A 25,192-nucleotide genomic window follows, 5' to 3' on the forward strand; every position below is an offset into this window, starting at 1 on the left:
GCATTTTATTCTGGTCAAGGTCAGAAAGTCATATTTTTTGCATGGTTATTGCTGATTGTTTTGAAAAATGTAACATCTCCATCAGTAGAGAACCATATGATTTGCTGGAACTTCAGTAAAAAAAAATAATAAAATTTCTCTGCCTTTTCCACCAATAGTTTTCATGGTATTCTGTACACTTTCCAAGATACATTAGTACATATGCCATCTAACTCATACCACAAGAACAAGTCCATCTGTTCAAATGTACTAATTTTGTCACACTAAATCGTATATGTTGGGTTTTTACTATTTAAAATATTAACACTACAATGCACAAGTAGTTTTTTTGTTTATATACATAGTAGTGTGTAGATATTACCTCTCCCACAATTTATTGAAGACCAAAGAAAATATACTGTATAATCCATACCACTTCAATTCATCTGTTTCCAAACATTTGCAGCAACTATCTATATGCTGCTCTATAAGATTCAGGCTAGACAGACTGAAAGAATAAAAAATTAAACATCAGAGATAACTTATCAAGTCAATAAGAAGGAATTCATAGTTTGTACTTCTAGGCCAATTGTTAGGACTAGGTAAATGCTGCATTTATCACACACCGTGTCCAAATGAGCTATCAAATATGGAAATCAGAGTACTTAATATCACATTTATCAATGTTTATCAAAGCACTGTTTTCATTATATCTGCTTATGTTACCTTGCTGTAGCTTGATCATCCACATCAGTCTTTGATTTCTGAGGGGTCACTTGATCTGATGAAAAGGCAGCCCTGCAATAGGAATGGTGAAAACATACTTAAGGCACGAGAAGATATTTGGAAACACATTGTATCATTGAAATGGGCTATCATTGCAGATGTAGTATTTCTTACAACTGTAACCACAGTGAGATCAGATTTTCTTTGAGAAACTTTTTTGTTTTTTTTCTTTAAATATCATATATATTTTTGATATACATAATATATAAAAATACATATATTATATATATGTAAAGAATACATATATAAAGAGCTATGTAATGCTTTAGTTCACTGGATTACTGCATCCACTGAGCTTTTTGAAAAATTAGTATTCTAAGACTACCTGTTTTTCTAGCATGGATATACTAATAAAGCAGAGTTTCTTTACTGTGTCAAAATTATTTTAGTAATAAAGGAACTTTTAAATACTTTTCTACCTTCTACCATTTGCTACCTACTAAATAAATTTTACTTATTCAGTAAAGACTAGCATTTTACTTGTTTAGCAAAGTACTGATTTTTTAAAAATTAAATAAGTAAACAATTACACTTTCCTATTTTTAATTATTTGTGTTAACAGTCAGATTGGCCACTACAGGAATACTAAAATTATAAGAAATTATAAGAAAGGGAGAAGGTGGCCAATACAGTTGGAAATGAGAGTTATGTGCTTTAGAGAATCTTTCTGTTAGGATGGCAAAATAAACCATGACAAGTTGTGTAGCTGCTTTAATTAGAAGCCATGAAATTACAGGTTGGTTAAGTGATCTTTTCCTAATTTAGACCATATGAAATGTACATTTAATTAATGAATTAATTTAATGAATTTATATTCTAAAATTAGAGCAACATTTGCAGATACTCAAATAAGTTTAGAGTACTTTACATTAATTCATCTTATGTTAATGCCTTCTGCTACAAGCCTTTGCATGTGCACAGGTTTTTAATTTACCACTTTTTTTCCTTCACTTTGCTCACACTCTCTTTTTCACTCCCTCTTTAGACCATCAGTTTAATATAAAGGACTATTTGCACTAACAACATATATAACTGTGGAACTAAAATTGTGAAGCAGTTTTTAATTTTTTATGCAGTTACAGTTGGTTTTTCAATTTGAATAAATATCCAATGAAATGTTCTAAGCGATGTGAAAATAATTACATTTCTGCAAGGAAGGAAGTCTTCTTCATGTTCTTCTGTGACACTGACTATGGAGGAATCCTCCCAGGTAGATTATACAGTCTTTGTATTATAAATAAATGTAAAATAATAATCAAGGTTTGTGCATGGGATTGTGTTTCATTTCTAAATCTACTAAGAAGCAAAGTAAAAAAGACATACATCTTTGGAGCCTCTGAATTTTCCAAAGTGGTCCTAGAGAAAGAAAAGAGTAAACATTTCAGAAACAAAGTAGCAAAATGCTAGTATGGAAGCACTTTGCAAGATTTTAAATCAATCAACAGCAATTAATTTTACTTTTCCTTCCTTCCAAGATGGTATTTTTCTTTGTTTCTTAATGTGGAACATAACATGTTTAACTCAAGTAGCATAATACTAAATTCTAATCATATTCTTTATACGTTACTAAGACAATCATTCTTCAGTTAACATTCTCCAGTCAATCACTCTGATCAATAGTGTTTTGTTTTCAGCACACAATTCACAACCAAAAAACTCAATTACAGCGAGCTGCTTATATTCTTAGCTTCAATTGTAATTTCTTTTAAGTGTTCTGTAAAGTGTGCTTAATCAGCTTGGAACTGAGGCAAAGTACTCTGGAAGTTTAACATGCCATGCTTGACTATAGAAGGCTAGAATCAGGTCTCAGAATCAGAAAAGGTAAGTAAATAATAAACCTTGACCAAAAAAACCCCACAAAACCGTGATTGCTGAACTCCATTCCTGAGGACAGCAGAACAATCAATCATTCTCATATTTGAAGATGACACAGCTCTTTACTCCACCTATCATTAAGACTGATAGTGACCTTTTAAAACTGTGGTTATTAGCATCTATACATAGCACTTTATTACTTGAAACTCACAGGAGAGTAAAAGACTTTCCTTTGGTGACTATTATTAGTTATAGTGATATTCACAATTTGAAATAGCTTTCACATCTTCAAAGCACTTTTAGAAGATAAACAAATTAATCATTTAATGCCCATCACTGTTTAACCAACTGTCCTTGGTGACATTGTTGTTAGATGATCCAGGAAGAGTCATAAAAGCTTCAGAAAGAATATGTCTGTATTTCGGTCTTCTCTGAACTATGAGAGTAGAGGAGTAACTGGATAATTGGTGTTGAGAAGGACATAGGAATCCCAGGTTTTTGTTGGAAGCTGGGCAGATGCCATATAGAGGATGCATCCTATCCTATGCTTTCAAAATTACCATGATTATAGTGAGACATTGAAATGAAGCCAGATAAATTCATCACAGTTGACATATTAAAAATATCTAGTAAGCATTGACTTAAAACAAAATAAACTTTAGCATCTAGGAGCTATCTTTCTGCTGGGTGGTGAGTGACTTTTTGAATCTTGGTTTTAAGGATTCATCTTAAAGTCTTCCTGTGACAGAGATGTCATAAACTGCCTAGGCAATGGTCTACCAAGGAATTATACCTAACAAGACAATGTATCCGTTCATTTCTGTTTCATTAATTTTCATCACTGATATGCATGAGACTCATGTTGGAAGTTTCCCACATTAAAACTAGGGAAGCACAAGGCCATGATGCAGCCAATAGGGGACCTAAGCAAAGAATATCACAAAAGTTCATTCATTAATATTTTAAACCATCCATATTCTGCTTTTAGATGAGAGCATAAGAAATGTTCTCTGTTCTCTTTCTGGTCTGCCAGAAAGCAACCACAAGTTTAGAAATAAACATTAAACATTCAACTGCAAGGAACTTTAGCCTGAGCTTTTCTTCTAAACTATTTCTTGGACACCATACTGAGAGCTGACTAAGCAGATCTTGAGGTTTTGCCCACACTTAACCAAAAGGGCCCAGGGTTAGCCCTGGCTGTCAGACCAAACGGCACCAATAGATTCCTGCCCTTAACAGCTAGTCGCTTTATAGCAGTTTTGTCTTGTGGAGAGCTGACTGGAATAGTCCAAAGCAAAACCATGAAGAAAGCGTACAAGTATTGTAGAAAAATTTCGGGAGGACTTATGTAACCTCAAGTCACTGGCACTTCATATACCCAGACCTTAGTCAATGCTGGGCATCAAGCTGCTAAGAGCCCAAACAAGTATTTAGGTATGGGATGCTTTCTCTTCCCATGCCATCTCACTCATCAAACTCAGTCCCTCAAAGAATTGCCCTGTTGGCTCACTCCCAGAATCAGCTTTAGCCAAGAATTAGGAAATAACTAGCAATCATCAGTACTTACTGTTTAGTTTCCACAGTTTCTGTTGTGGTCTTACTACTCGAAACTGGGGGAGGCATCCAAGATTGCCTGTCAGTGTTAACAAATAAATTTTTTAGTATTAGCTTAATGCTGTGCAGTTGAACAGCATACTATGAATGCTAGAATGTCAGAAGTGATGTAGAAATACCTGGAACTTCCCTTAAATTATTAGTGTTTTGAAATACTGCATGCAGATACTTTTTAGACCTTTTTTTTTTCCCCAGACTGGAATTGAAAATAATAATTTTAATTACTGTTGTGAAAAATGTGTTCTCTGACTCTAGGTGGTCTTTTCTGTAACCTGAATGGTACAAATAAATGGATCATTCATGGGAAGGACAACCAGAGAGAATGCACAAAGGAAAGGGTGTCAAGTATCAACCCAAGAAACACATTCAGGCTGGTATTAGAGGTCACATAAACATCACAAGCACTTTCAGTTCTTTTTTTGGGGGGGTTGGTTTTTTTCCCCTCAAAACTATGAATCCAGCAATTGTTTGTGAGGGAAAAGCAATTGCACCATAAACAGTGCAATTCAGTGATGGCCTTTCACATCTTGAAAGAGCCTGAAGAGAACTACTGGGCTGAAAACACCATAAACTTCCAGTGAACAAGCAGCGTTGTTAATATGAAAATGATGACATTTTAATTTCTACTTTCATAATTCTACTGATCAAGATTTTTATGCATGAAATATGGAAGAGAAAAATCACAAATGGACAGAATTTGCAGCTGGGAAGGATGCATAAAAATATGGCTATCACAGGAAGTAAATTTTAAATTAAAAATGTAGTTCTTTGTTCTACACCCTGTTTTTAGTCTTGCTCAGATAATACTATCTGAAATCCAGATTTTTAAAGCTAGCTGTGTATCATGCAGAAAACTCTGTGGTTCATATGTACTGCAACAGCACAGAGTCAAATTCGGCATCAGAGATTTCAACTGGTCACAATTACAGTGAGCTATAATGCTTTAAACTTAGACACTAAAAAGGCATGCGCTATAGCATCTGTTGTGGTATGTCCACTGGGCTCACAAAACTGGCTCTACAGAGACAAACTTGCAACGCAGTACTCCCATGGAAAAAGTCAGAGCATGCTAAAGTTTTTCTTGAAGCTTGCTGAGGAGTTAGAGCATGCTAGGGGAGAAAGTTGGTAATTTTTTTTAGGTAATTGTAATACATTACTGAGGTTTGATAGTGCTATATGTCCTTTGGCAACCAAGCAATGATGGTAATGAATACCTTTTTTTCTTGATTGGAGAAGTTGCAGCAGTGTTTGTGGATGCTGCATTAGGGGTCCAAGACTGTCTGTTAAGGAAATATACTTAATTAATTAACCTTCAATAAATGTAAAATTTTAAATTAAAAAAACAATTATAAGAAATCATATTTCTACTATCAGAATGAAACAACTGTGTATGGTAAATGGTATGACTATGTTTATATATGCCAACTGAATTTTTGGAAATACCTCAAAGGATGCAAGATTTGACACCTTAAGAGATTCTGATGCTTAGAGAACAGATGTGTTTTTACCTGATATAAAAAGTGATTTCTGACTTCTTAAAATCTTGACTTCTGTACCTACAATTCAATCTTCAATCACTAAAATATTAGTATCCTTATTTTTCATAATTTAAGTTCTATGTTTCTTATTCAATTATGTCAATGCTGCTCTATTTTATGATATACTGTTGCCTATCGCTGGCGCGGCGACCTGGTTCAGGAACGGCGAGCTCCGTCCATCAGCTTACAGACACCAATATGGTGGATGGCAAATGGCGTTTATTGGTGATCGACGCAGCATTATATAGCTTAGGTTTACAACGTCACTTCCGCCTGCTTACGTCATAGACTAAAAGCTATTGGCTATCCGGAGAGGGGCCCTAAATTTCCGTACAGCGTGACATCTTCCGACTGCCGAGCCCTATCTATCCACAATATACCTGTAAAAGGAGCCAGTATTCCTCATACTCCTAACTATATGAGTTCCAAGTCAGTGATTTTTCTCATAAAGTTTATCAAAAAGTAATTGTCTTGTCCTGTGCAGTTCTTAACATAATGAGAATAACTGAAGAACAGAGCTTTACAAATCATTTTATTGCTCTCTAGCAGGAAAAGGTATATACTGTTTAAGTCTCACTTGAGTCCCACTTCAGAATTTGTGGCAGGTCTATTAAAAAAACATCTCCAGAAAAAATAACATAAAATCTAATTTATATGATATTTCATGTGTCATCATCACCATGATTTACAACATAATGGTGCAAAACCATAATTTAAAAAATTACCTAACTTGAACTTTAAATGCCAGAGATACTCATTTGCTCTTCAGAGTAATATCTCAACACTTTTCAAGATGACATTTAATTGCTGTGCTGTCTTCACTAGCAACTATACTCAGTGTAATTTGTTACTGATAGAACACTACTGGCACTGATGAAGGCACAAAGCAATATATTTGTCCCTTTACATTTATAAGTATGGTGGCTGAGCTCTTCTGACTTTCATTTTTTAAATAAAAATTTCAATTAGGTAAGAGCTGTAAGTTCTTTAGAAAATAAACTCAGTGTTGTGTAGTCATATTACATATATGAAGTGGCCATCTCTGAATCATAACAACTTTTTCAATAACATAAAAAATTTTGTGCTAACTTATTTTAAATTTAAAATTAGTTTCGACCTGTTTTAAACAAAAGACTGATCTTCCAACAAAAGAAAAGCTTTCCACTGGAAAAATCAGTTAGCCTGTCTACCAAAATAGTATTTTGTATGTTTTGGTACTCAAGTTTTCCACTGGCAATGTTCAATGGCATTTTCCACTGAAAACCTTCATTAGAATTTTTTCATGTAGCCTTTCCTCAGAAATACATACTGTATTTGGTATAATTCATGCAGAGAAATGTAGACCTTTAGAATATACCCGCACTGAACTGTTTTCAAAACATTCTCATTCTTTCTTTTCTGTATTTAAAATACGGCGTTTCTTAAATAGTTGCTATGCTGAGTAAATGTGTAATCTGAGTTGGTGTCTCTCTTAACCTATGTGGAGAAATAGGCATTTTTAAGGAAAGTTCCTCTTATTCTAAAGAAAATATCTGAGTGACATCAGATGAACTGTCCACCAAAAGACCCTTTTTCTCCTCACTGCCTATAAAAAGAGTCTGTGATAACCTAGATATAGATGTCTGCACTCCAGATGTCAGATGGTGAAATGAAGCCTACTATTAGGCCATATGCCATACAAATAATTTCTCTATATATTCTTGGTATGTACATGTAATCAAAAGCTATGATAATATATAATACTTAGATGATAATGTATGATAAATGATACAAGATAAATTATAATACATAATACTTAGATGGTAAAGTTCTCAAAACTCATACCTGTTGCTTTGCTTATTATTCAGAGTTGGGGACTTATTTATTTTATCAGTATCACTTCTGGCTGGAATTCTGTCAGAAACACAGAAAGTATTTATAATACACACTCTAGATCTTTTTTTTTAAAAAAAACACTTTCAGTGAAGTTAAAAGATGGAGTATCACTTTGCCCTGTGTACTTATTAAAAATTCCCCAGTATCAAAATAGGTATAGAACAGAAGCTGTATTAATATATCATTAGTGCAATAATATCTGAAGAGTCTAAGTAGCTTACTGAAAAAAACTGTTTTAAAAGGTTGTGTTCAAACTCTAATTGATATATTGTATCAAGCCTCAGTGTTGTTAACTGTTCATTTATTACAACTCCTTGGAATTAGGTCAGAATACTAGAAAGAAAGCAATGTTCAGTCAAGCAGTACATAAACTACCCCCTTTCCCTCTCCCTCGCCATCCCTTGAGAGATGTAACAATCTCATTTTCTTTACAGCTTTTAGAGATCAATGTGATTTGAAAATACCCTGGTGTAAGATCCCAGATAAAGCATGGTAGTGACCTACAGGAATAACATCTATCAAAGAAGTTAGATTATTTGTGCTGGAATTGATTTTTTTAAGCCATGAAATTTACACCAAGAAACAACCACATGATTTTCAAGTCCTTTATGAATTCTAGTTGTTGCTTAAAACCCTTCCGAATTTTCACAGAAAGCACATTGTAGCTACTATAGTTGAAATAGTTTAAGCACTTATTTTATTTCAACTTTCTTCCCATATATGGAATATCCTTTAATAAGAAGGGGGGACTCTGAAAAGCTCAAATGTAAAGTGACGTACATTGAAATAGATTACAAATACTAAGTTGAGGGGGTTATCTTAAATGTTTGGCCAAAACAGCTGAAACACATTTTGAGCTACAACTTATTTACATATAGAAATTACTTAATTTTAGTTATTTATGCCCATCTATAAACTGAAGCTATAGATCCAAAATAATTAATCCTAGAACTATTAATCTAATGTAATATACAAAACATTTTGTATACTGCCTTAAGCCAAGTATCACAGAATACTGTTGTATTTAATGAAAAGCCTTCAAGAAAGCTCTGGGACACAATCTGCACCACCATGTGCTCTCTGCCTTTTTGCCTTTCTCAAATCATAAATTTAATTGTGCAAAAAAACTATCTCACATCACGGGCAGCTTTCCACGGTGAGCGGCAGTTACAGTTACGCGGAAGATCGCTAGAGGTCTCGCAGAACTTGCTAGCATCACTGCGGGTGAAAACACAAGCGTTTCTGCTGGTTCACAACTATCCAATGAACCGCATTTCTTTCACGTTTCTATTCGTATTTTCAAAATTTCAGCACAACACTCTAAGTAGTTCTGTATTTGCTCATTTTAAAGATTTCAAGGGTCCACCTGGCACCCTACTCTGCTGCTGCCCAATGTAGCAGAAGCTTTGAAAAAAGTGAAAGAAGAAAGATAAGTATAAAGTTAACTTCTCCTTGTAGAACTTTTCAGCTTCTGTTTAGCAGTGGTTAAAGAATATCCTCTGTTTGCACCCAGAATGCTGTCTCCAACAGACACCTTTGGATCAACATTCCATTTATCCATCCAATGTTTTTCTGAACCAATTTAAATTTCTGGCCTCCACAATATCCTGTGGTGGTGACTCCTACAATTAATACATGTGTTAAGGGAAAAACAAATGTTCTTCTTTCTTTCTTTCCTTTTCTTTCTTTATTTTTCTCTCTTTCTTTTTTCTTTCTTTAAATCATTACTTAAACATTTTGTAGAGTATCTCCTCATTTTTACAGTGGAACAAACAGAAAATATTCCTTCCTTACTCACATTCCCTATATCATTCCAAGCTGAGGAATCTTTGTCTCTTCAGACATTCCACATATGAAAGCTACTCCCTCCCTGTGTTCACTGTTTCTCACCTTCCTCTTTATTTTTTTCTGGTTCTATTGTAGTTTTTTTCACTTAAGTGAAATGCTGCATGCAGTGTTCAAGATGTGCAAAACAGGTTCATACCACAACTGAACAGTGGTTTCTGGATTGCTCTCAGTTCCTTTTCTAATAATTTCTACCATTCCAAAGGATTTGATTATTAATAAAGCGGACAATGGAATGTCTTGTTTGCTTAAGTCCCATCTCTTCAGATCTAATTGCTATAAATGCAGTTAGGATTTATTCCTCCTGGAAGCTATTCTGGACTTAGTAGCATTTAGTACGTGGAAAAATAGCAATGTACTTTTCATCATCACTATCTGATTTTTAAGTTTTCTCCCATCTTTTGTGAAATATTTAGTTAGTTGCTACTAATAAGAGAGAAATAAAAGGATAAATAAAATTTTGCCTCCCATCCAGAAAGGCTGTCTGTGATCGTTTGCACAATGCAATTGTTGTCTGAGTTATGATGTGTAGATCTACATGCCAGTACAAGTACATGTGCACCTACTGCCATCAAGCTATGAATTTCTGTTAACAACAGTGTTTGGTATTTTCTCGTGCTTGCAGCCAATGGTGCAATTGCATGTAATCATCTGCAACATCTGTCCTAGGTCCTTAATACTGAAACTGATGTTCAGATTTTGTAGATATTGGGTTAGGCAAAATTCATATCAAAAAATGCTTTCTTTGAACATGGATATGGCAGTATCCAGGAAGCAAAAAGCTGTACTTAATATGGCTTTTAGATATGTTTTCACTGTTGCATTTACACATGCAGTGAAGAACTCAAAATTACTCCTATACTCTTCAAACATTTTATTTTGGATTTTTTTTTTTAAATTAGAATTCAATGACTATTTTGCCATTTTGAAAACTAGCTATTGAAGAGACATTCATCCAGATAGATCCAGATTCTTTAAATCCTTGGCTTTTGGAATATTACAGTCATGGCCAGAAGAGATGCAATGCAGAATTGTGGAAAGATGTTCCAATATCTAGCTTGAAAACAGATAACTCCTAAAGACCTTTTGCAGGATAGAAGACTACCATTTTATACAGTGTCTTAGCCAAACAAAAATTATTTTCCATACAGACAACGTGACTTACAATAATTCTGTAAACAGCTCAGAGATCTCCAATACCAAGGTAATTCTTCTCAAGAATTGTCTACTAGGAGCAGTCCTTTAGACTGTATTCCAGGAACATGCTCCATTTTCAACTCTGCCAGTTTTGAACTGGAAAAAACAATGAATGTTCCTTTTTCACAGAGGCAACTAAGCAATATAGCTGTTCTGCAAACTGGTCTGTTCTAAGCTTGGAGACTTCTGTGCTACGGTTACGCTTGCCAGAAATAATTTATACGAAAATAAGGGAATTGTACCTGGTGGAGAACATCCTTCACAGAGGAAGCAGGAGTACCAAATTTGTCTGCAGGCTACAAAAAGATGCTAAAAGAAAATACAACACCACACCCTTTTATGCCTTAGGTTGCAAGTTTGAGGATATGCAGAACACGTGGTCATCCCTTACAGAAGTGCCTGCTGGCAATGGGTGTGCACACATTAATCCTGGAATGGCTATATTCCACAGTTTTGAGAAGACCAGTGATCACTGAGGAAAAATAAACAACTTGACCGTAGCTTCCTCATTGTAATCATTTCATGGTAGAACCATCATTATTCACTCAATTTATGGACATATTCTGCATTAGTTATCAAAAGTGTATATTCATACCTATAATCCTTTCTTTGTATTCTCTGTCATCTGTTGCATGTTAAGAACCCTTTACATTAGATATTTGTGTATATGAAAACAAAAGACAGTCAGCTTACAACCTAAAATAATTCAGACATCTTAATATGTCAGCATAAAGCAAAAAGGCACAGATATACTACAAAAGGACAATGCTGTTCGGTGACGCTGTAGAAAATGGAGTTGTCCTATGACTTCTAAATTAGTAATCAGGGCTTCTATGCATGGAGATCAAGCCTTAAAAATTGTTTTGAAGTCAATGAGCATGTGGATAAGAGTGACAGCTGATATATTCTACTTGGATTTCCAGAGCTTCACAGAAATTTGCTTTAAGGGCTCTTAAATAAACTGATCTCCTATGTGGTCCTTTCATGCATAAATAACTGCTTGAAAAGCAGAAAACAAAGGTTTGGAATAAACAACAATTTTTCAGAAGGAGGGATCTGTACAAGACCTGTGTTTTTCCTTATGTTCACAAATTATCTGGAAAAGGAGGAGAATGAGATTATGTTGCTTGCCAATGACATTAACTCATGGTAGTCAAAGCAAATTTCAACTGGCAAGGCTTTCAGAAGTCGTCTGCTAACATATCAGATTTCTAAAATGGCAGATGACATTCACTTTTCTTAGATGCAAAGTAATGCCTGCCAAGAAAATAAATTGATCTCTGAACCAGCTATTATTACTCAGGAAACAGGTCTTGGAATTATATAGGTAATGTTATGAAAATCAAAGCTCAATTCTCAGCAGTACTCAAAAGAGCAAATTCAGAATTATGAAGTACGAGGGAAGGAATAGCAAGTGAACCAGAAGCTGCTGTTATACTCTATCTATACAAGGTGTGCGCCCATCTTAAATAGCTGCATAGAGATTTGGACCCCCAGATCAAAAAGACTGCTATGGAAATAGAAAAGATACAGAGAAGAGCAATAGGTAAATTGAAGTTATAGAATGGCTTCCTTGTGATTGGTGTACAAATACAGCAGTATTCACTGGCTTGCAAAAGAATTGACAGATGGGTGATTTCACACAGCTTTGTAGCCTGTTCTGTTCCAGACTTATATGGAGAAGGTAAATTTTACGTAACAATTTTTCATCATTTCTTACAACAGAAGTAAGGATCATCAAACAAAATAACACAGTGCTAAGATCCAAGCAAACAAGTGTACTTTTTCCACAGTGTGCATTTAAGTGCTGGTATTCATAGCCGCAGCACATTGTGGATACCAGATGTTAATGAGGGCTGAATTTTGAAGATGCAACGTGGAACCAATCTGCAAACACAAGCATGGGCATGTCTTAACAGAGGTCAAGGCTGAAGAGGACATTCAAATTAAGGACCTGTATGACAAGCATATGATTCTGATATTTGTATTGATCATGGTATGAAGTGGCAGTAAGGATTTGCAAAGAACTAGGGGTTTACCCGTGTTGTGCTTAACTATTGGAGATAGGACTTTGATTTATAGTTTAAAAAGCAGAAAATTTTGAAGGAGTGGTTATCTGCACAGAGATACTTACATTTATGAGGACAAGAATACACAGAAATTGATACAGAAAAAGAAGAGCAAGATGTCAAAAGAACCTTCTCTCAAATCACATTTCCATTTGTCTCATTGATAATTCATGCAAAAATCATTCAAAGTCTTCTACTTAGGCACTTAATAAACAACAAAATTATAAAACCCCACTGTTTCCATTCATGCTTTCATTTTTAAGACCTCTCATAGGTATGAGAAATACACACAGAAAAAAGTCCTACCTGTCCAAGGTAGTATCAGACCTGTATCGTCCAAGTACAGCTTTCTGATCTTCCTTTTCATTTGTGCTACTGCTATAAAAAAGGTTAGAAATCCCATTTTGGTCACTGTTTTTATTAAACAACTCATCACCAATAAAACATTATATAAATCTCAAATTAAGGTATCATATAGGATTTCAGACCACCCAGGTGTCAACAGATCCAACCCTGCATCCATTGCAATGATCAACTTAATTCTTGACTTCAAAGCCAGATTTACAGTGTAAACATGTATAGACTGAAACTGAACAAAGCAATCTCTTGCTATAAACAGGATATACTAAAAGGATACTCAGTTTTCTTTGGCAATATCATTAGAAAGGTGTCCATATACTCTACTGTACCTGTGTAGGCTGTCTTGGGATTTGTACTGATTAAGCACAGCCCTTCCATAGTTTTCATCAGCACTTCAAGCAAAATAAAGAGAGCGGTTAGTTAAAATTTGAATATTAAAAATAGAAAATTGTTTCTTGGTAAAAGATTTCTGTCCTCTATCAGATTTCATAGCTGTCCACTGCCACCGTAACCACACCAGCTACATATCTCTGCATTAGATGATTCCAGACATGTTGGAGTAAGAATTAGCTCTTCCTACATGCTGTTCATGAACCATATAATGAGGGCCTGGTCTTAAGATAGACTTTCTACTGTAATACAAGTCCTAGTTTGCATTACAGTAAATTTCAACTGATTCTGACTTAAGCTCCTTAAAAGAACTTGCCAAGACTTATAATCTTCATGCTTGCAGAAAAGAAAAATTCAGATCATATTCTTGCAACCTAAGTATATGAAATGTGCAATTTTTCTTGTAGAGCAGAAGCCAGACATCTCATTAAATGCTCAGTGCTCAAAAGTCCCAATGAAAAACATAATTAGTGAAAGTCCAGCAAACTAATACTTCCAAAAGGCAATCAATACCTCATCAAGATAAGCAAATAATAGTTATTTGATTAAATTCATGTAATTTTGGTTGATACTATTCATGAAAAAGTAGACCCTCCAAGAAAATGTACATGGCATACAGAAGAAATGTATTTCATATCTTTCTTACCTTTCCTCTTCAGGCCTCTTCTTTATCCAGCTGTTATCTTGCAAAAGGGTCCGTCGTTTATTAATATCATGAGTAGCCTGTTGTCTGCTTTTAATTGCAACAGAGGGGCTCTTATTATCTGCAAATGCAGAGAAACATGTCTTGAAAATGAATGTATGGGATAACTTTGGAAACTTAAAGTACTATTAGAAAGGCTGAAATATGTAGCAGTTTAGGACAGATTGAATCTTCAGCTATCACTCCTGTTTGGTGCAGACCGTTTCATTGAAATATTTGTGGCTTAATCCCTTCAAGGGGCTGCAGAAGCCCAGTTTACCAAGCTAAATTCAGTATCACCCTTAATATGAAACAGCTTCATATATTTTTAATGTAAACAAATATCACAGATCTGATAAAGGAATTATGAAATATACATACAACAGTAATTCCAGGAATGAATCCTGTTTCCTGGGGTGTTGTCTGTGATTTTTGTGTTCGTAAATGTGTGACAGGATGCAAATTTCAAATGAAAGCTAATCTTGAGATGATCATATGGTCTTCTACCTATATCCAGCCCAACATGTGTGGATTTTCAGGTTTCTCAAAAGGGTCAGATTCCCTCTGAAGCTTTTTCCTCAGTGGCTGAATGAACAGTCTCTTTTCTAACCAGCTACCTAGTTTTACTGAACTTTTAATAAAAACAATATCTTTAAGATCTATAACTTTACATCAAATTTAACTAAAATTGGTGTATGGTTTCAAAGGTTATTGGGAGGGACAGACAGACATGCACACTCACACACGGGGTGAACATAGAAGCCTTATTTACTTATGAAAACAACTTAAAATATCTTAGCCCAACAACGCTGATATTTAGTATATTGAGGAACTAACAAGATGATGTTCACTTGATTTGTGAGAATATATGTTCCTCACTGTATTAGAAAGCTGATGTTTATCTCCTTTGGTTTCCCTTTATGAGGAGTTTGGCCCAGAAGCAAGCAAAAATATTCAATGACTATTGTCGAGTATTCTCAGTTCTTTTTGTTCCCACCTAAGTTTCATATCATCATCCTGTTTGAGGTAGGTGGAATATTGTTGTGCCAGTTTAACATTCCCCTTTAAAATGCAAGACTAGAAGTTAAGCCCAAATAGAAATTCCTTTTTATAATTGTGATATTTTTCCAATAGCATTGTAGGAAAACTGTTATCACCTACCTAAAAATCACTTGGATTGCACAGAAATCATGGCTTTCTTATTTGCTTAGTGCAAACAAGATTTTGGGAAATCTCCTGTAAAGGCAGTAGCCAAGGAATATATATTGTGTTTTCTTTTCAAGAAACATCACAAGCAATTTGCTCATGCATAAGGCCTTGAGTTTGCTGAAGAGTACTCATTTCTGGTCTAATGAATTGTCTCCCAGTTTCAATTAAAAAATTAAATATAGATCTGATACAACAGTTCAGGTCACATGAGCACAGGCAGATGGAGCTTATCCCCTTCTTATTTTGGCAATAAAAATTGTATGTCCTTAACACGGTAGGCCAAGCTGTTCCCCACCATGGCTGTACCCATTTTGGTGTACTTAGACCTGGCACATCCCACCCAAACCAGGTCCTCATGTGCCTCAAAACACTTCAGTCTTTCAAAGTATTTTGTATGTTCTGGGGAAACGGAAAGTTTCGTCGTGTTTCCAGTTTGGCTTTGGTCATTTCTCTGCATAGAAAGCAAACTCCAGCCCTCCTCAAATTTCATCCCTCCAGAGGAACAAAAAATCCCATCTGACAATTATTAAATAGCTTTTCTCTCCCCTCCCCCCATTCTAATTTTCCTCAATTTCTCCTCATTTCCCCTGAGCGAGTCAAAGAGACAGTGCTGAGATTGATGGAGGCCCTGTCTGCCCACCGCCTTCCCAGTCGCCATGCTCCTGTGGGGTTGACACAGCAACCACAGGCCTCAGCAGGGGGAACCGCCATCTTGCACCACACAGCCTGGCTCCCCCACACCACACTGCACTGCCCAATGTGGTGGTTTGGCCTGAATCTCTGCCAGCAAAAGCTTATGCACAACACTGCTAGCTTTGCAGCTGAAGCAGGTCCTACTGTGAATCTAACAACCAGCCTGTCACCGCCAAAGAGTGGTGGCGTGCCCTGTGAGGGAGCTGTGCGATGGGCATGGCAATGCTTATAAATGAGGGAGGCCGTGCCTCAACCTCTAAGTGCCCTGAGAGCAGAAAATGAAGGAGATTCAATGTTACCGCTTTGATGAGGAGACTGTTTCCTTATGCTGAAAGCTGACATTTTGTTCAGTGGGGTGTCCTTCTGTGGGAATCTAAAAGAAAACATGAAAAAAAAAAGAACAGAGAGTTGGCAGTGAGATTAGGAATCAGCCCCAAAGACAGTTTAAGTTTGTTTGCCACTTTGATCACCTCCTCTCACAAGTTTAGTCTGATAGGGTAAAATGACTTAGTACTAGCTGCAGCCCTCTTCAAACGTGCTCAGGCATGGCAGTGGCTTTTCCCTCCCTGCTGGTGACTATGTGTATCTGTCATGGTTTAAGCCCAGCCGGTAACAAAGCACCATGAATCCACTCACTCACTCCTCCCCTCCAGCCCCGATGGGATGCAGAGAAAATATGAAGAAACACTTGTGGGTCGAGACAAGGACAGGGAGGGATCACTCACGACTTATGGTCATGGGCAAAAGACAGGCTCAAATTGGGGAAAAAACAAAATCGATTTAATTTACTACAAATCAAATCAAAATATGGATAATGAGGAGTAAAACCAAACCCTAGAACACCTTCCCCCAGCCCTCCCTCCTTCCCACCTCAACCCCACTCCCGGTTCTCTCTCCCTCCTCCCCCCAGTGGCGCAGGGGAACAGGGGATGGGGGTTGGGTCAATTCTCCACACATTGTCTCTGCCACTCCTTCCTCCTCAGGGGGAGGACTCCACACTCCTCCCCTGCTCCAGCGTGGGGTCCCTCCCACGGGAGACAGATCTCCATGAACTTCTCCAATGTGAGTCCCTCCCACAGGCCACAGTCTTTCAGTCCCCGGCTGCCCCAGCGCGGGCTTCCCCAGGGAGTGGCGGCCATCTTGGGGGGCCTCCACCCCCTGCTCTGGCGTGGGCTCCTCTCTCCCCGGGCTGCAGGTGGGCATCTGCTCCCCCGCTCCCCTCCGCGGGCTGGGGGACACAGCCTGCCGCCTGGTCTCCCCACGGGCTGCAGGGGCATCCCCTCCTTCCTCCCTGCCCTCGGGATCTGCACAGGGGTTCCTCTCCCATCCCGATCCCCCAACTCCCGGCAGGTTTCCCCTCTGGAATCTGTTCTCCCAGAGGCGGGTCCGGCTCCCAGCTGGGGAAGCTTCCAGCAGCTTCCAGCAGCAGCCAGCCCTGCGCTACCAAAAACTCCACCACACAAATCCAAAACAGTATCCTTGCCCTGTATCTCTGCCTGTCACACTGTCCCCCTTTCTCCTTGTTGGGAGCTCCTTCTCTGAGAACATGTTGGGTGGTGAGAGCCTTCAGAGGGCAAGACGGAGTAATGAAGAACGGTGATTAGGTGATTAGCCTAATGAGAAGACGGTATCAGCCCGTGGCTCAGAGCGGCGCCTCGAGCGCACGTGGGCTCACCCAGCCCCGCTGACGGGTCTCAGCTTCAGTGGCCTGCAGCTAACGCGGAGGTCCAGGACAGAGGCGGTTCTTCTGCCCTGCAGCAGTTTTCCAGTCACTGACTTCTCCCCTTATCTCAAATCAGGTGAAAAAATGAGCCTCCAAGACTGCTGATTTTAAAAAAAATAATAATTATCTGGGAGTTGAGCCACTAAAGATTTCATGTTATGCTTTGAAACTGGACTTTGAATATCAGCTTTCCTAGAGAAAGCATCAAGCAGAACATAATGACATTTCAACAACAAAAAATTCCCCCTTAAGTAAAAAAAAAATCCAACAATCCTAACTTTGACTTAAGAGTGTGGACAAAACTGACCCTCTTTAGCAAATGGATTCCTTTTTGAAAAACAGCAACTTCCAAGAAAACAGTGTTAAGCTGGAAAGCTCCCAGCCAGCTCCACGGGTCAGACTGCTAAAATTTACAGAAGCACCAGAAAACAGTTTTTGTGACAGAAGCTGTCATTAAAATTTAGAAACATTCCTGGTTCTCTGGGTGACACAGTTGTCCTGGTTTTTTTGCAGATGTAGAGTGCATTGCTCACTCACCTAAGATAGAGTGGATTGAGAGACTGGAGCCTGTGACTGTTTCTTTACTGATGGCGGGCGAAGAAGATGTTGAATTTTGGCAAAAGCTTAGCAAAAATACTAAAAGTAATACTGACAATAAAACATATAAAACTAGTGGATGCCACAATTGTCCTTAGAGCAGATTTTTCTTTTGTGTGTTTTTACTGCCAATTACTAAACAAGCTTATGATTACCAAGAAGAGAAAGCAGGAACCCAAAATCTGGATGTAAACAAATACAGATCTTTTTACAAAGACATAAATACAAAAATAATATTGAAGTCCAAAAGTCCACATATATCTTACCCAGTTGTGAAACTGCAGATGTTTATAAGCATTTAAAATTCTGGCATGTTGATTGGAAGCCTCTGACCCACACTCCTTTCTTTTAACTTTAGCTGTTGGTATCAAGCATGCATTGGCACAATGTGTGTAGAAAACATGTGAGTGCTGGATCTGGTTCCCACCCAATAAAAATATGCTCGGGGCTGTGGTGAGCCTTATTTATTTTGCAATAAGTTACTAAATGTCTTTCAAAATTACTGATATAAAGTTTTAAGCAGATATGCGCTGAACTTCCTAGATACTGTTCAGGTAGTTTTTCAAGCAATCGGTGTTAGATAATAACCAATCTTGCTATGAGTTTTCCTGAAGTGTTACAAAATCATAGAGAGGACTCTGATTTTTTTATGTTTTCAGCATAGCAACAGCTGGACATCTGAGGTTTTTATTTCAGTCAGTCCTGCGATAATAGGAAGTTTGACGTTTCAGTATATTTCACAAGCATTGAGTGCTTGCATTTCTTCATCGGGAGAAGAAGCTGTAGTTTGTATTGAAGGAACTTGGATTTATTTTCTAATAAAGACTTTTAAAGCCATTTCTAATGGAAGTGAATCATAAAACTTTGAAAATGGAGTCTTTTTTTTTGGAAATTAAACCAAATGTGGTCATTCTAAGGCTTAGACTATCTTGTTAAAATACTTATTTTGCGATTAAATATTTCTCACTAATAACAGGAAACCGCTTTGTAGACTTCATGTTATACTATACACTTCCTTTCCATAGATTCATGATGTAAACTGAAATTTCTCACATAACTATTAAGGAAGTATCATACACCTTTGTTTAAAAAAAACAAGAACACTTCAGACGTGTTCTGAAATATAAATTATCACCAAAGCAAAAAATCCATACATTTTGAGCCTTGTCTTTGAAATCTACAGAATAACTACAAATGCATTAATGACACCGACACCCTGAAAAGCAACTGGAAAGCAGGTTTGCAATTCCCTCTTGTATCCATGCATGACAAAAGAAAGTCCAGCAAGTGTGTTTCTTTCATCCTCCATAATTTAATTAAAACTGGTTTTTCTCTTTCCTATATTCATTTTTTAATGTTTTCGGGGCAAAACAATATTTCTGTTGCATATGTGTACAGCATCCATAATAAACTACTACCTAGCCTCCCAGCCTGAAAGTAGTATGCATAAATGAATGTAAGAAACAGGCATACTCCCTTTCACAGTCAGCGCTGAAAATGTGCCAGGTATTCTGAAATTTTAAACCCAAGCATTTTAGTCTTACAGAATACTGCCATATTGTCCTCAAGGTTTACTTCTTGCTTCCAAACTTTCAAGTTGTATATCAAAGATTAATCAATTAAAATTTAAAATGCAAATTAAAAAAGAAAATCCTACTTTAATCTCTTGCACAGACAATCAAGAATCATCAGAGTAAGATTTAAATTTCAAGATCTTAGAAATGAAAAGAATCTTGTGTAAAGAGGCAGAATATAATTCATCAAAACATTTTTTTCTTGGTCTTTACTATTGTGAACTAAGTGTGTTTGTGTCTGTGCATGTGGAAAGGGGAATGGACAGAAGATTGTGAGGATCACATTAGTTTAAAAACTTCAGCTCATAAAGATCTGGAACCATCACATTATTCACACAGGTCAGTGAACTGCTTATCTTCAGCCCATAGTTCAAGGGAGATAAAAAAAAAGTTTTTAACTTTGTAAATGAAATTGTGAGAAAGAGAAGTTATAGGCTTCTATAGTATAGTAGTAAATTATGTTTAGGCATTCTTAATAAGATCTCAACCACTGAGGCAAAACAGCTCAGCTGGAATGCAAAACAAAAACAAACAGGAATGCAGCTCCAGTGTAATTTGAATTTAAAAACAGCATCTGGAAACTTTAGAAGAAAATTAAAACTGCCCCAGCCAGTCCAATGAGCAGTTCCCAAAGAGTTTTAAGACATGCCAATCCTGGATTCAGACCCTCCCCCATTTTGGGGGAAATCCAAATACAATCCTGAAGAAACGCAGAAAAAGTTTCAGACATGACTTCAGGAAAAGTCAAATGCTCCTCGAAGCTGGTAGCCAGTTATTCAGAAAGCAGCACAGGTCTCCAATTTCATTTTTATCACAAATAGCCACTTCTACATCTCCTTTCCACATCCTGCAGTGACTGGTCAGCAGAAGATCTCAGGCCTGCCTTAAATTCTCAAAGCTAGACCTTCTAGTTTTCAGCTGGTCTGAACACACCCATTCTTCCAACACAGAGTCCTCTTGCCTTCCTTCTGTTCTTGGCTGTAGCTTTCTACGTAATTAGGTTTCACATACATGCATTGCCATATTTAAAAAAATACATAAGAATAATACAAACATTTCCTGTAAGAATCATGTTTTCCACATCAAACTGAACTAGTTACAACCAAAAAAGTCTTTGTTCTTTGGCTTCTAGCTATGGCAGTAATTAAGACCTTATTTATAAATATTCAATTTATATGTATTTTACTTTTAATATTTCTTTCCACAGCTTAGAGGCACCACATATCATCACACTGTATAATAAGTAATTCAATACAGTAGATGTTGAAGGAGTGTTGAGGGAGGTACACCTTCTTCTCTTAAAAGTCAAAACATTTGTTTTTATAGTGAAGCATTGCCAAATGTGAACGCCTAAAATATCAAACTTCCTACTATTATTAATGAACTGGGTGATACAAAAAGTTGTAGATAAACAACTAGTTTAAAAAAGAAAAGTTTCAGAATTTTCCTGTCTTCCAGCTTCTCATGCTGCATTGCCGAAGCAGCCTGGATTGTAGAAAAGCCACTGTGTTTGGCATGTCCACATAAAAGCCAGCTGGAACAAACAGGTTTCTTATACATGGCTCTACACAGCCACAGCTTGCTGACTACTGTTTGCAATGCATCCTTCAAGTTCCAGCTTTTCAAAAATGTTTAATATCTGCCATATGAAAAAGAAAATAAATATATACTTTGTTCTTTCTTTATCCCAAATATGAAACTTTCCACCAAAATTTCATCTTCTTGAAGGACTATTCTGCTCTGAAGTAAGCTGAACATTCAGTGTCTTGCGAGTACTCAAAGCTCAAAATTTTAGAATTATTCCATTAGAAATCTAATAAAAGGTTTGGAAATTGATTTTCCACATCCTTTGTGTTTTAACCCATTTGCTTCCTTTCACTGCAGTCTGGAAGAGATTTTGGATAGAATAACTGTTGGTGAGAGAATAAAATGAAGGCTTACTTCAGCTTTACTTTTTGTTTCTTTTTTTTGCCATTGGAACTGTTAATGTTAATTCTATACTACATGGCTTATCTTTCATTTATATAAGATGAATGTGGAGAATACGACATTTTAAACAAAAGTGCATTTGATCCTACTTAATCAGTTTCAAAGCACACCACAGTATTTCCTTGCCTTAGTTAATGACTTTTACATCAGGTCAGCAAACTTTGTTGTTTTCTCCATCATTTCTCTTGAATATAGTAAGACCTAGATGTGTGAGCAAGCAACTGACTAAAGTAATTCTGACTTGATACAAGATAAAGATCTCCAAGCCTTAGAGATAAGGCACTGGGGAGACATGTCGTTACAGTTGTTCTTCTAGATAGACGTCCATAATTGTGTGACATGATATCTTTCTGGTTTGGAAGTTAATACCAGTTTTGCTGTTTTCTATATCCATCATTTCTCCCCTCAAATATCAGAATTGCTGTGACTGATATGTCAGATCTGGCTACCTATACTTCAACTATAATAACTTGTATTTCTAAACATGGCTTCACTTCATCATAGCAGGTGAAGGCTGTTTTTCAAATCACCATCTAGAGCCACTCAAAGCTGTACCATCCTTCACATTTCTAAACTTGCTATTTCAGTCAAGCGCACGATCTCCTAAACAGCCTTAAAGGCCCACTCTGTCAGGTGCAGATCTGTATGTATAACTGATGCTGTATTTTCTTCTGTTCAAAATTGTCACCAGCATCCACTTTCGTAGCTCAAGACTGTAGGTCAGGACATAAAATAAAAGAACAATGGTGCTGCTAATTCAGCACAGTACCAAGTGTGTACTCAGAGCTTAACAAATAAACACTTGGGTATCATGTATATGCTTCAAAATTATAAGTAACATGATTCTCTTTATTTGGCAATTAGTCTTTTTGTCCTTCTTCTGAAAACTACATGTAAAAATAACTATATTTATTTTACAGACATTAAAGAACAACAAAAACATGTTCCTAGAGTGAATTTTTTTTCAAGAGTTACACATCAGAGCGATAGCCATATAATACATTTGTAAACTTCTGGAAATAATACATTCTGTTTAAATAAGTATTTTACTATACAGTTTAGGCCACAGAATTGATAACAACCCGCACAGAGAACAGGAATAACATGTGTATGTGTGTAAAAGAGAAAACAGGCAAGGCTGGAACAGGCAAGGTAGGACTAGAGAACACGTGAATGTACAAAAGAGATCATTCATCTATTTGTAGCAGAAAGAGCTCTCAAAACTGGTTTTTCAGGACGTGGGCGGAGGAAATTCTGTTTAGAAAGAAATTAAGCTTTGGAACTGTCACTAATGTAAAATCAGCTGCTAAGTCAGAACCCAAATCTGTATGTGTTTTCAAGTTAGAACTATATAATCATTTTTAAATGGCATGCTTTTTTTTTAATAGAGTGTAGAAGGGGGGACGATAATTTTAGATTTTTTTTTTCAACTCGTTCCTTTCACTTTGCTATATTTTTAATGAAGAATGCTTCCTGTTTATACATGGGTTCCATTCAGGGTGCAGATAAGTCATTGTATCAAAACAGATACAAAGAATAGGTATTTTTGCTATACTTTTAGCAAGGGTGAAAATGATTTCTGGATACCTCACAAGTAGCTTGTTCTTAAAAAGTAAACTGTGGCTAAATTTTTTTCAAAAATCATATACTTGAAACAAATACAAGTAAATGAGTTTTTAATTTTAGATAAAAATTCCCAGGAAAGAATAAAGAAACAGTAAAGCAAACCAAAGAGCAAAAATGACATTAAAACAGCCGTTTGGGAAAAGTGGTCTGAACAGTGAGTTTGTCATGAGAGAAATAGCACTGAAATAAATTACAATTAACAATATAATGTATGTAATGAAGTAATTAAGATAGTATGGCCAAGAGAACATTTCAGAAAGGTCCAGGGAATTTGAACACCTAAACTGAGACACTTTTAAGAGCTGAATTTTCATAGTCAAGTTCTTCACACTTCTTGAAAATCAGATCCTTTGAAGTGGGATCCTTAGTTAGACACTAAGAAATCACAGAACATCCGAAAATGTAGGACTTTCGATACATAGTATATAAAAACAGAAAAGTAAATGCCCTTACCTAGATATGGTAGCAGCTAGTGTCCTAGCGTGGCTCAGTGTGGTAAGTCAACCTGGAGATATCTGGAAGTGAGGTACAATCAAAGCAAACAGAGAGCTGAACTGTCGTTCCCCATCCAGCTGTCTGAAAAGTCAAGAGACTTCTCCTTCAGAGGCTGAGTCACCTCAGGAGGAGGTAGGAGGTGTGGAAAAGGGTGGCACCCTGTAGAAATACCAGATCAATTAAAAGTACCGGTGAGTTGTTATACTTCTGTACTTACTGTACTTTTCAAGTGCAGTAGGGCTGAGTTTCACAAAACAAAATGCTTTTACAGACCTTGAAACAGAAAACCAATCAATTACTATTTGGAAAAAAATATGCTATGCTCATTTGGATTTTCCACAGAAAAATACATTGCAGAGATATAGGGCTGCCTCTCAGCTAGAGGGTTTCAGGTATTTACACAGGTGAACATGAAGAAACACCATATTTCATCAAAGGAAAATTCTGTAGAAATGTTACGTGGGGAACACACACTGCAATCTGATATGCATTAAGTATTTGCACTTTCTGAGTATGTGGGCAGAGGCAAAAGATCTGTGGGGGAAAACCCTCCCACGAGAGATCTTGTTGAAAGTCCCTCTTGTCTGTGCATATTTGCATTCTCCTTCAGTACAGCCAATAATAAACAGAAAGGAGAGAAGAGACTGCCTTCATTACTTTTTTTTCTTTTACAATGGCTGCAACATGTTTCTCTGTAGGCTAAGAACTTTCTTACTATTAAATACAGTAGCAAGGAACATAAACTTCCTTATAGGAATGCTGTATACAACCCTATGGCTCTGTTTAAGATACAGAGTCTGTTTTTAAAGTATCTTATACAAGCCCACACTTATATTTGGAGAGCCTTTGTAATGAAATATGTAAGATGTGGTTATACAAGATTCCGAGTAACCTTTAGTCCTATTTTTTTTTTGAAAATTAAGAATTTCTTTCAACACAAAAAAGCGCAACTCTAACACAAATTAAGTCTCCTTAAATGTCTCCTTACTCATATTTCTAGTCCTTATTTTTGCTGATGGTTACCTCTTCATAGGCTTGGTGCTTAGTAGCATGAAGTTATTGTCTAAACATTGGTTATATCTGATGAAATACAGCTGATGCAGCAGAGCAGCAGACAGGAAATTACCAAGTATAAA

General features: G+C 36.6%; 1 protein-coding gene across 2 annotated transcripts in view; it reads right to left on the minus strand.

The window, feature by feature from the left end:
* The window catches only part of SCEL (sciellin), a 50,773-nt gene extending 26,271 nt beyond the window's left edge, over positions 1 to 24,502 (minus strand). Inside the window, exons 1-11 of one of the 2 annotated variants that reach the window (XM_075045832.1) lie at positions 24,330 to 24,502; positions 24,015 to 24,215; positions 16,352 to 16,425; positions 14,115 to 14,232; positions 13,408 to 13,470; positions 13,025 to 13,093; positions 7,557 to 7,625; positions 5,409 to 5,474; positions 4,148 to 4,213; positions 2,089 to 2,121; positions 706 to 777 (exon numbers count right to left, since the gene is read on the minus strand). In XM_075045832.1, coding sequence (XP_074901933.1) covers positions 706 to 777; positions 2,089 to 2,121; positions 4,148 to 4,213; positions 5,409 to 5,474; positions 7,557 to 7,625; positions 13,025 to 13,093; positions 13,408 to 13,470; positions 14,115 to 14,232; positions 16,352 to 16,394 — 599 coding nt within the window. In that variant the 5' untranslated portion in view covers positions 16,395 to 16,425; positions 24,015 to 24,215; positions 24,330 to 24,502. Of the gene's footprint in view, positions 1 to 705; positions 778 to 2,088; positions 2,122 to 4,147; positions 4,214 to 5,408; positions 5,475 to 7,556; positions 7,626 to 13,024; positions 13,097 to 13,407; positions 13,471 to 14,114; positions 14,233 to 16,351; positions 16,426 to 24,014; positions 24,216 to 24,329 lie in introns of both variants that reach the window. The other variant, XM_075045831.1, reaches the window with a different exon arrangement.
* Between the last annotated feature and the right edge of the window lie 690 nt (positions 24,503 to 25,192).

Source organism: Buteo buteo, chromosome 14, assembly GCF_964188355.1.
Source record: "Buteo buteo chromosome 14, bButBut1.hap1.1, whole genome shotgun sequence".
Classification (NCBI taxonomy): domain Eukaryota; kingdom Metazoa; phylum Chordata; class Aves; order Accipitriformes; family Accipitridae; genus Buteo; species Buteo buteo.